The sequence below is a fragment of the Ctenocephalides felis genome, unplaced genomic scaffold, assembly GCF_003426905.1.
Source record: "Ctenocephalides felis isolate EL2017-DRISC unplaced genomic scaffold, ASM342690v1 CF-g0.4_SCAFFOLD_03576, whole genome shotgun sequence".
In the NCBI taxonomy this organism is placed as follows: Eukaryota; Metazoa; Arthropoda; class Insecta; order Siphonaptera; family Pulicidae; genus Ctenocephalides; species Ctenocephalides felis.
In genome coordinates this window covers 4,688-17,737 of record NW_020539730.1, presented here as the reverse complement: position 1 = coordinate 17,737, position 13,050 = coordinate 4,688, and the positions used below count along the sequence as shown (strand labels likewise).

At 30.5% G+C, this 13,050-nt stretch overlaps 3 protein-coding genes and 1 pseudogene across 3 annotated transcripts in view; 2 read left to right on the top strand and 2 right to left on the bottom strand.

The window, feature by feature from the left end:
* The window catches only part of LOC113390611 (RNA-binding protein 25-like), a 4,899-nt gene extending 1,716 nt beyond the window's left edge, over nt 1–3,183 (bottom strand). The window contains exons 1-6 of the mRNA XM_026626868.1: nt 2,840–3,183; nt 2,295–2,460; nt 2,021–2,129; nt 1,836–1,951; nt 1,193–1,371; nt 24–126 (exon numbers count right to left, since the gene is read on the bottom strand). Coding sequence (XP_026482653.1) covers nt 24–126; nt 1,193–1,371; nt 1,836–1,951; nt 2,021–2,129; nt 2,295–2,460; nt 2,840–2,935 — 769 coding nt within the window. The 5' untranslated portion in view covers nt 2,936–3,183. The remainder of the gene's footprint in view (nt 1–23; nt 127–1,192; nt 1,372–1,835; nt 1,952–2,020; nt 2,130–2,294; nt 2,461–2,839) is intronic.
* A 543-nt stretch (nt 3,184–3,726) lies between these two features.
* LOC113390610 lies at nt 3,727–6,178 on the bottom strand (annotated as a pseudogene).
* A 590-nt stretch (nt 6,179–6,768) lies between these two features.
* LOC113390609 lies at nt 6,769–7,945 on the top strand. Its single transcript, XM_026626867.1, has 5 exons — nt 6,769–6,902; nt 7,240–7,399; nt 7,447–7,622; nt 7,696–7,840; nt 7,930–7,945. The coding sequence occupies exons 1-5, from the start codon at nt 6,839–6,841 to the stop codon at nt 7,943–7,945; spliced, it is 561 nt and encodes a 186-aa protein (XP_026482652.1). The 5' UTR covers nt 6,769–6,838.
* A 537-nt stretch (nt 7,946–8,482) lies between these two features.
* LOC113390615 (pleckstrin homology domain-containing family G member 1-like) lies at nt 8,483–12,223 on the top strand (the record flags this gene model as incomplete). Its single annotated transcript, XM_026626872.1, has 9 exons — nt 8,483–8,562; nt 8,623–8,788; nt 8,849–8,965; nt 9,031–9,213; nt 9,301–9,396; nt 10,786–10,915; nt 10,980–11,146; nt 11,254–11,401; nt 11,840–12,223. Coding segments are annotated over exons 1-9 (1,471 nt in total), but the record flags the coding sequence as incomplete, so codon positions are not given.
* Between the last annotated feature and the right edge of the window lie 827 nt (nt 12,224–13,050).

Sequence of the window (13,050 nt, the reverse complement as noted above, 5' to 3'; positions counted from 1 at the left end):
TTTCATGATTTCACGAAATTTACCAATTTCTCTTGTGATCAGATCTCTTTTGCCCTCTTCAATATCAGCTTCCTGTAGAATCTTATTTCGCTTTTCAATTTGTTCTTCTGCAAAAAGAAATACAGTCTGGATTAGGGAATGCAATACCGGTTTACCAGTAAGCCGAATTACCAGTAAACCGCCCGATTTTTCGGCGGTATTTTTACTAAACCCCAAAATACATAATACACTAAAGTTTTAATTTCTCGGAGCAAATTTATCTTTAAATTCCATAATCGCATAAACAGCTATATCTTCAAGTGATTCTATAGGATAAACAAATGTCAAATATTATCTCAACTCGTCATTAAATTGAATACTTATTGCTTTACATATCTATCTTTTACAATAAATAGAATTGGACTGATAGATAATGTGTTGTTTTCATCTTATGTAAAAATGTAATGGTTTTTTTAAGTGATATGTGCGTCCAAATATTTTATATCATACATACAGATTACCCCTGCGTAATCTTTATTTTTTTCTTACTTTATACATAATAATTATGATAGTTACTAAATATTTTTGCTTCTTATTACAATTATAAAATATTATTTTGCGAACACTTTTTGAAGTTTGAAAATACTATAGAAGCATCACATTGTTTTAAATAACAATACTCAACAGTTATAGTAACTTATTATTTATCTCGACAAAGTATCCGATCTTAAATTAATATAGAAAAATTATTTTTTTAAAATATTAGAGATAATGCTAATGTAACACATCGGAAACAGACAATACAGTTTATTATAATATTGTAATTTAATCTTTTATGAGTTTTTGGTCTTTCTTACTCATAAGTTTATTTTTGTGAAAAGTACTCAATATACTCGATAGTGATAATGAATTAATTAAATTGGATATAATTCTGTTAAATTATTATTTAAAAAAATAAACTTATTGTTTTTATTGTTTAGTTGAATATAGTTGTAGTTGTATATACATTTTTTTATATTTGTACTAGTAACTTTCAATTTTGTTTACGTTTGTTAAGATAATAAAAATACCGGTAATTTACTGTTATTCCGGTTTTAAAAATGAAAATTACCAAAATACCGGTATTGAAATTTTTCATCGGTATTGCATTCCCTAGTCTGCACTATGTGCACAAAATCTAAAGTGAATTTAAAACCTATGTTAAAGGTCATACCTTCCTGATAGCATCGAAATTATTAATATCATTTTCATATTCAGAAATTGTTGCTTTGATTTTTATCATAGCAGTTTTATCTGAATCACGAGCGTTGTCATTCATATATTCTGAATCACACTCAACTTCATCTTGGGTTGGAGATGAATCATCTGGTTTCAATTTCTTTCTTTCTTCAGCTGAAAAAAATTAGATTATTATAAATTTTTTTATATATGTATATATATATATATATATATAATATATATATACTAGCTGACCCGCCAAACGTTGTTTTGCTAAGTAAGGTATTTCTAAGCAATTTCCAGAGAATAAAAAAAAGAATACTTTATTTTAGGAGTGTAGGGTGTGTTGTTTGAATGGTACAGACAATGAGATATTATAAACACAATAAACCCTAAAGTCTACTTGTATAATAATGAATTATATAATTCATAATAACAATATTCATTTGTCCATACTCTGTTATTACAATCAAACTGGAAGTTTTATACATACAAAAATATGGTATAATTCAATCAAAGTCTTTACAATATAAGGAAAAGTTTTAGAATTAAAAATATAACAATTTGAAAATTTAATTAAAAGAAATTAAATTATATATATATATATATATATATATATCATATATAAATGTATTTACCTTTATATTCATCTAATACTATTTTAGTTTTTGCATCAACTTTAGCAACCAGTTTTTTCCCTCCAATCTCTAAATCATGTAGCAAACGTACTGCTCTTAAACCAGCTTCTGGACAACTGGAATGAATTTCGTAATTTAATAACCTAGACATTTTTGTCTTATTAATAAATCATTACAATACACACCTAAATTCACAAAATCCAAATGCAGAAACCCGTTTCCAAGAAACAACTGGACCACAAGCTGAAAGAATCTGCCTGATCATGGTATCAGGAGCCTTTTCTGTTATATTGCCTTTGAAAAAAAAAATTGATGTAAATATACTATTTTAGCAAATATAAATGTAATTAAGTAGTCAATATTAATTTTTTTATTAATAATTGGATAATTATTAATAAATTTTAAGTTGAATTACACAGAACTTAAAGAAATGAGGTTTAGATTTCTTTTACTACTGACCAACAAAGACGGTGACTGCTGGTCCATCGCTTGTACCAGTCGGTGCAGGTGCCTGTGCAGGTTGAGGAGGTGCTGATATTTGTGGAGGCGGTTTGTTGAAAGGCGGTCTCATAGGTGGAGGTCCCGGTGGACAAAATGGCCTCATTGGCATACCTCCGGGCATTACCTATAAGAGAAATTGATGTCTGTGACTAGGAAAAGATTTAATTAAAAAAAAATTGATTACAGATATGTAATATTATTTTGCTTACAGGTTATGCATGTTATTAGTTATACATAAAGCCATACTTAAATCGACAAGAATTTAAACTTTAATATTGTAAAAATAATGCTTTTTTGTATATTAGATACAGATTTTGCAACATCTTATTATATGCTTTCATAAATATATTTCTTTTTGCAATTGCCTAATAAACTATATGATTAATACTTTGTATTAATGAAATATTTTATGAGACAACAGACTTGGAACTAAACAGAAACTATTCTAACTACACAAAAGTTGATTCCAGATATTATAAAATGTATATATTTATTATATTTACATGAGGTGGCATCTGCATGACCGGCATGGGTGGCATCATATTTGGGGGCATATATGCCATATTCGGCCCCATGGGGGGGCGCCCCGTAAATGACATTTCAAATTTTAGGTTAACTTAGAAAATAACATTTACGTGCACATTTTAGTGTTTTTATTGAAGTCTTGTTGACTTCCACAGATTAAAACACACTAATAACACCTTACTGATTTGTTGCAACTTTATTATATGAATTAAATCGATGTTTAGGGTTATGACAAAGTACGTTGCAGATCAAGTTTTTTATATTGATATGTATTTAATGATAACATTGTTTGGAAAGAGCTTTAGGAACTATTCGTATGGCACTTTAGTGGAAATGGTACGTGAAATAAATTTGAATTAATTATTAGTAAAAATCAATTTTGGTTAAATTGAAGTAAAATTCGCTTCTGTTGACGAAACGTTGAACTAAGCCAAGTCATAGAATATCAATACGAATTATATATAGATGGTAAATATGGGCAGTTGACAGTTTTGAAACGACTTTGGAATTCAAACATTCTAAAACTGTTTAATTATAACCAGATTTTTCTAATTTATTTATATATATATATATATATATATATATTTATATTATGCATATGCATTATGCATCTCCTTAAATGTGCTGAGTAAACAACACTTAAAGCCTGAAAAATCAAATTGAATTCTGAAACAAAAAACTTCTCAACAATTACAGCATGTTACTTTATAATTCTTATATAAAAAATCTCAACAGAATGCATACATAGAATCAATACTATATAACAAATTAAGCTTGATGTGAAATGATTGATTTAAATACTTCAGATGATTTAAAAGTGCGCAGTAGGATCCAAAATCAGCTCCAAAAAAACTAAATCTAGAATCTAACAGTGTCCACGGTCAGGAACACGTTTCCTTGGTGCAGCCTTCATAATATTGTCAACTCTCAGAATCATCTCTGCAGCTTCAGCAGCTGATAGCAAAACTTGACGTTTTACAACATAGGATTCTGTGATGCCTAAAGCCTTCATGCAGCCTAATTTACCCAAGTCCATATCTGGAAATCAAGATTTATATTAAATTTACAATCATATATACACATTTATATATAACATGTATTAATTACTTACTCAATCCAGTGGAGGAATCTCCTTGGCAATGGGCTGCTCTTAATTCAGACACTAATTGTGCACTATCATATCCTGCATTATCAGCAATTGTCGTGGGGAGTTGCTGCAAAGCTCTTGCAAAAGCCTCCATTGCAACAGCTTCTTTACCAGGAGTTCGAGCTGCAGCTTGCATAACAGCACAGGCCATCAGCATCTCACTACAACCTATGAAATAATAAATATATAGATATAATGAATCCAATGATACAAAAACTATCTTTAATCTTTTTACCTCCTCCATAAACTGTCCTGGATTCTTTGACAGTAGCAGCAAGCACACACAAAGCATCGTGAAGAGATCTTTCAGCTTCATCAATGATTTGCTGAGTAGCACCACGAATAACTACAGTACAAGCTTCTCCCAATGGAACACCACTGAACCGGAGTAAACTGTCTTCACCAATCATAACCTGAAAAAATTACAAATTGAGAATGGATCTTTAAATTATTATATGAATTCTTATTTATTTATACCTGTTCAATAAGCTTGCATGTACCCAATTTAACAAGCCCAGGCTGGTCAAAAGTAGATACACGATTTCACCACCGTAACAAGAGCCAATCTTTCAATACCATCAAAATCAGCATGCTCAATAGCCATAACTCCGGCATCAGCAAACAATTGCTCAGGATAATTGTAGATCAATTGTCTATTGATGAACACATTTGCATTATGTTTAAGAATCTTCTCCACTTGTTTTTCATTTTTTCCTTTTCTGCCATTTCCAAATCTGCAATCTTGGCCATTGAATCTACTTTAATTGCAGACCCGAATACTTTTATTTTATCTGTGTCCATAGGAGTATTGGCAATGAGGATTTTTGCATTTTCAATGCGTTTGGGTTGATGTTGACCCACCTAAAATAATAAAAAAAATATTATAAAGTCAACAGAATTTTTTTTAATACAAATACAAACCTTTTTGTCCAACAAAAATCCTTCATCTAAAAATGAGTCTTCTAAACAACCTCCCTTTTTCTTAATTATTTGAATAGCAGCTAAATCACCAGAGCCTTTGAGACGTAATATAGCATCTACAGCCAGTTTTGAAAAATACCTAAAAATATCATGCATCATCAATAACATTACATTCATTTATTACCATCATTTATTTCTAAATAATTACTCCTTATGCTGGCACAAGATCTTTGAGCTCAAAGTTGTGCGGGCAATATTTAACAGATCTTCTTTGAACAAAGCTTCATTTGTAGAATTATCTGAAGCAGCATCTTCTAAACTAAAGCTTTGCGGGCTACTTCCACAGCACTACGCCATCCAGAGATGATAATTTGGGGATGAATTTTCTGTTCAATGAGTTTTTCAGCTTCACGAAGCAATTCAGATGCTAAAAATAAAATATATGATAACAGGCAATCCAAAATAATATATATATATATATATATATATTTTATTTTCAAGTCTCAGTCAGGCAGAGGTGCTGGTAGAGAGATTATGAAAAACGTTCTCATATAATATATACATTTCATTTGACTATATCTATTTCATTAGATAATATCATATAATAGATATAGATATATATATTATATATCTATATACATATATATATATAATATATATATGATATATATATATATATTTAATAATGTTCTATTACCATACTGTAACTGAAGTAGTGCCATCGCCCACTCATTATCTTGTACCTAGACATCACTAAGATTTGGCGGCAGATTATCAACTCCTACAGTTTAAGATTTGTGCCCCATCGTAGTGACTTCACTAAATTATATGAATCATATATCAGATACCAAGATATCTATGTACTTTTTTTTGAACTATAACTTACTTGTCCGGAATTCCTTCCATGAGCAACTAGTATTTTATCCATACCCTTAGGTCCCAAGGTACTCTTAACCAAGTCTCCGATTGCAATTGCTCCAATAAAACTGGATAAGCGAGCAATTTCTGCTTTTTCTCTTCAGCAGCCTCATTTTTCAAGATTCTCACTGGATTAAGGGATACCTAAGATATAAGAACTCATTGTCACTCGTTTTGCACAACATTTTGGTTAGGATAAATGGAACACAAAAAATGTCGGCGTGACATTAATTAGTGTATTATAGTATCGGTTTCACTTGATAAAGCTTGAAAATGTGTTTAGTACAAACAATTTATTGAATAATCTGTAAATTACGCAAAAACTCGACATGTGCAAGATCTATCATGCGATTTTTTGGGAGGTTGCTGTCTTCCAGAATGATCTAAATATATTTTAGTATCACATGGTTATGTGCAACACAAATCGTATTATTTAAAGTAGCATTAGTTTCACTAAAATACTGTAAATAAACTTACCATTTTGCTTTCTAAATTGATATTCTAGAACATTTAATTGAAACAAAATGCTTTTCTACACACCGCACTCGTGAATACAACAAGATGAAGTAAGTTGATTTATAAATTTTCAGTGCAGCCACGTTGATTAACTCTGGAAAAAAATTGCGCAAAGGTCATTGGTTAAATATTCAAACTGGATAAAATAAAAGTTTAAAACATTTGTATTTGAATATATACCAAATTTATACAAAATAAATATATAATACAAATAATATTTAATATAATAAACAATTATTTATGGATAAAAGGCGTTTGAATCATTCTTTTTATATTTTTGTTTCCTGTCTTATCCCACCTATCTATTTTCTCTACGATTCTCCTTAAATGTCATTTGTCATAATTGAACACGCCTTGTTATCATAAAATGTCAAAATAATGACAAAATTATCAAAATAAGATAATATCAAATGTAAATATATAATATAAAATTTTATACAAACTACTTAAGATAAGAAATATAGTGTGATGTAGAATGATATTAAAGATGGATACTGGATATTCAAATGATGATTCTGAAACTTGGGAGGATTTCTTTGGTAATTTTTTGTAATTATTTATTTCCCAGATAAACATTGATTAATTGTTTTAAAATAGTAAGATTGCCCTAGGATCGTAAAAAGCAACGAAAAAGATCTTAGCAGCTGGTAAATGAGAGAAGTCCTTCAGATAAAAGCCCTTCACTTGTGCTTGATTTGGTTGCTGCTTTAGTTATGTGTTGCTTTTAATTAATTAGTTCTCGTTGTTTTTTGGTTGATACGTTTTTACTTATTATGTTTTATTTATTATATACCTGTCAAATAAATGCATTGTATTTATTATCATATACACATACATATTTAAATATAAAATTCTAATTAAATTTTATTAAAATAGGTAGTTCTGTAGAAATAAAAGGATCCATATTAAAATTGTGCAACATACCTACACCTGCAAGAAAACCATTCAAGAATCTTAATGTTTTATCACCAAATGTTCAAAGAATTTTGGCACACTCCGATTGCATATCAGACCCAGTAAATCAATATTTACTTACGTTATACATATTAAATATATTATATGTTAATTATCATTTACTTACAGCCATCACCACAGAAAATCAATCACAGTTTATGATAAAAGTAAGTTACCTGTAAGAAAAGCTAAAAGTCATCACAACTTTCCTTTGTCCGGTGTAGTAAGTAAAATATCACAAAGCAGTAATGATTTACAAATACACACAGAATCACATACAGATAATTTAGAAGATACAACTAGTGGTATATAATTTGCACATACATTGTATTACATGTAATGATTTTTCTTAACCTCTAATTTTTTCTAATTTTGTAGTTAAAAGTCATTTATTTACACTACATCAAAATATGGCTGATAATGATATGGAAAGTATTTCTGAGACAACATCAGTAGCTGATATCAGTTTAACTTCAACAATATCAGATTGTAGTAATAGTCAGAACAATTCACCCGTTTGCAGGTACATAAAAATTTATTTCTACATAAAATAAATTAATTTGTTGAGTTTATTTTGTATTTATTTTTGCAGACAAGAGTCAAATCCAACAGGCTTACGCTTTGTTAGACCTTTATCAACTTGTTCTACTGATTCAAGCAGTAGCAGTACTAGTACAAATAATAATCGAGGCGGTTCACAATATTTGGCTTCTATTGAAAGTTTAGCTGATCACAGTGATCAAGATCGAATGTGTAATAATAAATAAATATATATAAATAAATTGTAGAAATTAATGAGCATAAATTTAATTGCAGATGAAAATCGATCAACTCTTACTGTTGGTGAAAGAGTTTGTTTTAAGTTATTAATACAGAAAAAACTTATGTAGGTGATCTAAAGCAAGTTATTGAGGTAATAATATTTATATTTTGTATATATATATATATATATATATATATATATATAAATAATTTTTATAATTTTAGGGCTATTTGAATTCATGGAAAGAACAGTCATTATTAGATACTGAAAAGTTAGATACTTTATTTTGTAATATACTTGAAATATATAAATTCAACAGGTATGTACAAATATTAATTAAAACTCCATAATAAAATTTTAATATATATAATTTTTTTACAGTGATTTGTTATTGAAATTAAAATGACTGAAAACGATCCTGTTAAAATAGCAAAATGTTTTATAGATAGCAATGATGGTTTTGAAGTATACACCAAATACTGGTAAGATTGATAATGATAAATATTATATGATATGAAATGCAATATATTTTTTATTTTCAGCACGAATTATCCACAAGCCATAGCATTATTAACAGAATTACTCCAATCTATGGATACTGCAAGTTTACTAAGGAATACCCAAAGTTCTTTAGGTCATAATTTGCCTTTGGGATCTTTTTTGTTAAAACCTGTGCAAAGGATTATGAAATATCACTTACTTTTGCAGGTAAACTATAAGAATTTTGAATTTTATTACAGGACTTTTATACAAAATATTGTTTTTCAGAATTTGTACAAACATTATGAAAATATTCACATAGAAAAGGCTTCTAAACTTATGACTGATGTTGCACATCACATTGATGAAGTTAAAAGGCATTTAGAACAACAATCACGAGTTCAAGTGAGTGAAAAATTACAAATAATAATATCAAAATATAAATTTATTGACCACTGTATTTTTTTAAGGAGTTAGAAGGTAGTTTAGACGGCTGGCTGGGACCAAGTCTGACTGTTTTGGGCGAATTATGTCTTGAAGGCACTTTGCAAGAAAGAAATCACAAAAGTCGACAAGTGTTTTTATTTGAAAAGATGTTACTCATCACAAAACGTAAAGAGGATGGTAGATTAGCATACAAAAGTCATATCATGGTGAGTACACAAATATTCACATGATGTATATATATATATATATATAATATATATATAATTTTATGTTTATAAATATATTATTTTTAGTGTTCTAATCTGATGTTAGTAGAAGTAATTCAAGGTGAACCGACAAGTTTTCATGTGATACCATATGATAATCCAAGGAACCAAATCACTTTACAAGTATGTATAATGTTAATTCATAATAAAACTAGTTGGTTTGGTATTTAGCCTTGAGGCAAGTTACATGAACTTCCTGATATGTGTAAATAATCGACTTAATCAAAAAAAAAAGTGTAAATAATATACTTCATCAATCCTACTTTTAAAAAAAACGATAATAATTTTAGCAAACTTTGACGAATTTTTAAAATTAAACTACTTGTCGAAAGGCCGTAATATTACAGTAAGTTCTATAAGACCATGATGTATATCGCCAAAAAAAATTTCATGAAAATCGCCTTAATTTTTTTTTTCAACAGTTAATTACAAGAAAACGGCTCAATAGATCTTTACCTAAAATTAATCAGTACCATTCCCAACTAATATCTTTCGAACAGTTTTTGATTTTTTAAAATCGGTTCGGTAGGATGAGCTTAAATGTCGACGAAAATTTAACACTTTTTTTCAACAGTTAATTACAAGAAAAAGGCTCGGTAGATTTTCACCTAAAACTAATCAGTATCATTCTTAACTAATATCTTTCGAACACTTTTTGATTTTTTAAAATCGATTCGGTAGTTTGAGCTTAAATGTCGACGAAAAGTTTAACACTTTTTTGAAATTGCAAAGAAACGGCTCGGCAGATCGTCTCACAAAACTGACAAACGATAGTCCTCATTGAGATACATCAAATGGCTTTTAAATTTCTGAAATCGGTTCAGGCGTTTTTGAGAAAACGTCGATCAAAGGTCTAATTTTGGCAAATGCCAAAAAAACGATACCAATTTTTGCAAACTTTGACGAATTTTTAAAGCTGAACCAGTTGTCGTAGGGCCGTAATATTTTAGTATGATCTAGAAGACTATGGTATCTACCGTCAAAAAAATAATCATAAAAATCGTCGATTTTTTTTTTTAATTTTATTACAAGAAAACGGCCCGGCCGATCTCTACCAAAAAATAATCAGCACGATTCCCAATCAATATCTTTCGAACGGTTTTTGAATTTTCAAAATCGATTCAGAATTGCGGGCTAAAACGTAGACGAAAAACTTTTCACTTCTCTGCTATTTACGAAGAAAGGGCTTGGCCGATCGTCGCACAAAACTGACAAACAATAGTTCTCGTCGAGATATATCGAATGGCTTTTAAATTTTTGAAATCGGCCCAGCCGTTTTCGAAAAAACGTCGATTTACGGCAAAAAATCTGTTCACATACACACACACACACACACGCATACTTTTTCCAAATTTGGTCTCATTCGATTCAGAATGGCTTGAAACGTCGAGAAAACATAAAATTAGCGAATCGGATTTTTTGATGAAAACATAAACTTCTCCTTCGGGAAGTTAACTAGTGGCAATTTTTCATTTTTGCGTTAAATAAATATATCAATTACCTTTTTTGTAGGCACGTTCGGTACAACAAAAGAAACAATGGGGCCTACAATTAAAACGCTTGATGTTGGAACAATTTAATGGGAAGATTCCTACAAGGGCAAAAGACTTGGTTTTGGGTATCGATGCCGAAGAAAGCTTGGGTAAGCGTTTGTTAAAACTATTTTAAATGATACATATACTAATCTGGATATATTGTTTCACCAGTTGCTTTGCCTGGTGTCAAACCCGATTCGACTCCTGATTATTTACAAAGAAGACACGAAAGACGCCGTACCGAAATGTCTATGCGTCGTTTGAACAAAAACAGGAAATTTATTATACCGACGAACCTGAGCAACGATCAACCTGTAGCATCACCTGAGGGTAACCTGGTGAGAAAAGGTACAGTAGTTGGTATTTGGAAGAAGACGGTAGCAAAGATTCTTCTAACATGGATAAAAAGTGTTATTCTAACGAATACGTTAATATGGATTATGAGAGTAAATTAAAACCTGATACTGCACAGAAGCCGGAGGCTGCAAGGTGTAGATCAGAACCAGGTATACCTTCGGAATTTTATGAAACAACAATTACGGATTCTGTTCCTAGGATTCCCAGGCCGCCTATAAGTCGTTTGAGATCAAACAGTATAATACAAAGACTTTGCCCAAGAAAATAACGAAAATCAAACGGTCGCGACTAAAAGTATGAAAGCATCAAGGTTCTAAGTTTTACACAGACCTTGATGGGGGTACGTGTAAATGATTTGCACATCACCGAATCGACCGATGAAAGTCGGAATTCTAAAAATTTAGACGAAGGTAGTTATATAGTGTCTTCCAAGTATATCTAACAACGACGACGAGGACCACATTTACGAAACCTTAAAACAAATTGCGATGAGGATGAAAGTGAGTATGTGGTACTCGACGAATTAAAACGGAGATCGAAAAAGTAAAAATGATTTCAAACGGGTCACTACAGAATTGCAGGAGTTGTATTTAGAAAAACTGCAACAACCTACTGAAGTCGAAGACCCACCTCCAGTTAGTAAAAGAACTCATTGGTTAAAAATAAAGAAGCAGCAAATAACTCCAAGAGTCTTTTACTACGCATAGGCGAACGCTTCGCAAATTTAGACTACGCCGATCCAACAATATTATTCCAAAAATCAAAAACTACACAAAATTGCGATTCATCTACTCAACTATCTTCTCCTAGTCATGTTGCACAAAGCTGTGCAATAAACAATGATTTTTATGAAAAATCTGTAGAGTACTCGCTAGAAAGCGATTTCTTTCGCGATAGCGCGATTTATAGCGATGATAATAACCCTTATAACAAAACTGATGATGTTGATGCAAAATCTGATTCTTTGAATAGTAATGATTCACCGGTGAATAATAGTGAATCGCCTGTGAATAATAGTGAATCGCCTGTGAATAACGATTGTGATTCGCCGAGTAAAGGTAAGTTTTCGGATGGGTGGGTTAAGCAGGTTGTTGGGAAATTTCAGTAGAGTAAATGTAGTAGTCATTTGTAAACAGAACGTTTTAAATTTAGTTTAAACTAATTTGTTGATATTGCATATTTTTGATAAATATTTATTTTGTTCTAGAACTCGTAGATGTTTTAGAATTTTTAATTCAATATACACCTATACCCCGTTTTACACACTACTCGATTTACACGTTTTCGTTCTTACACGGCTTCTGAAAATAACTTTTTTTAAAACTAAGTTTATTAATTTTGCATTTACACGAAATTATAAACACTAAACTATTGTTGCTTACAGTGGCGTCGGAAGCAAATTTTTGATGGATGGGCTTGTTTTTTCTGATACACAGCCAGTGGCTTCGTTTTTTTTTAGAAATACATACTAGGGCATTTCATTTTTTGAAATTTTTGAGACCTATCAAAATTCATGGGTGGACTCAAGCCCACACAACCACACGATTCTATTCATATGTTGCTTACAGTGGCGTCAGAAGCAAATTTTCGATGGATGGCTTGTTTTTCTGATACACAGCCAGTGGCTTCGTTTATTTTTAGAAATACATACTAGGGCATTTCATTTTTTGAAATTCATGGGTGGGCTCAAGCCCAAACAGCCCACACGGTTCCGACGCCACTGGTTGCTTATATTTACAATAAAATTTTCATGGTTTTTCTGTCAAAATAGAACACTACAAAATGCATGTTACAGTTACGATTTCTTAGTAGTCTATGTCTGTGATGGTAATATGTAGATAATATAGACCGGAAATCCCCGTTTCATGACCAAAACTACATTTTT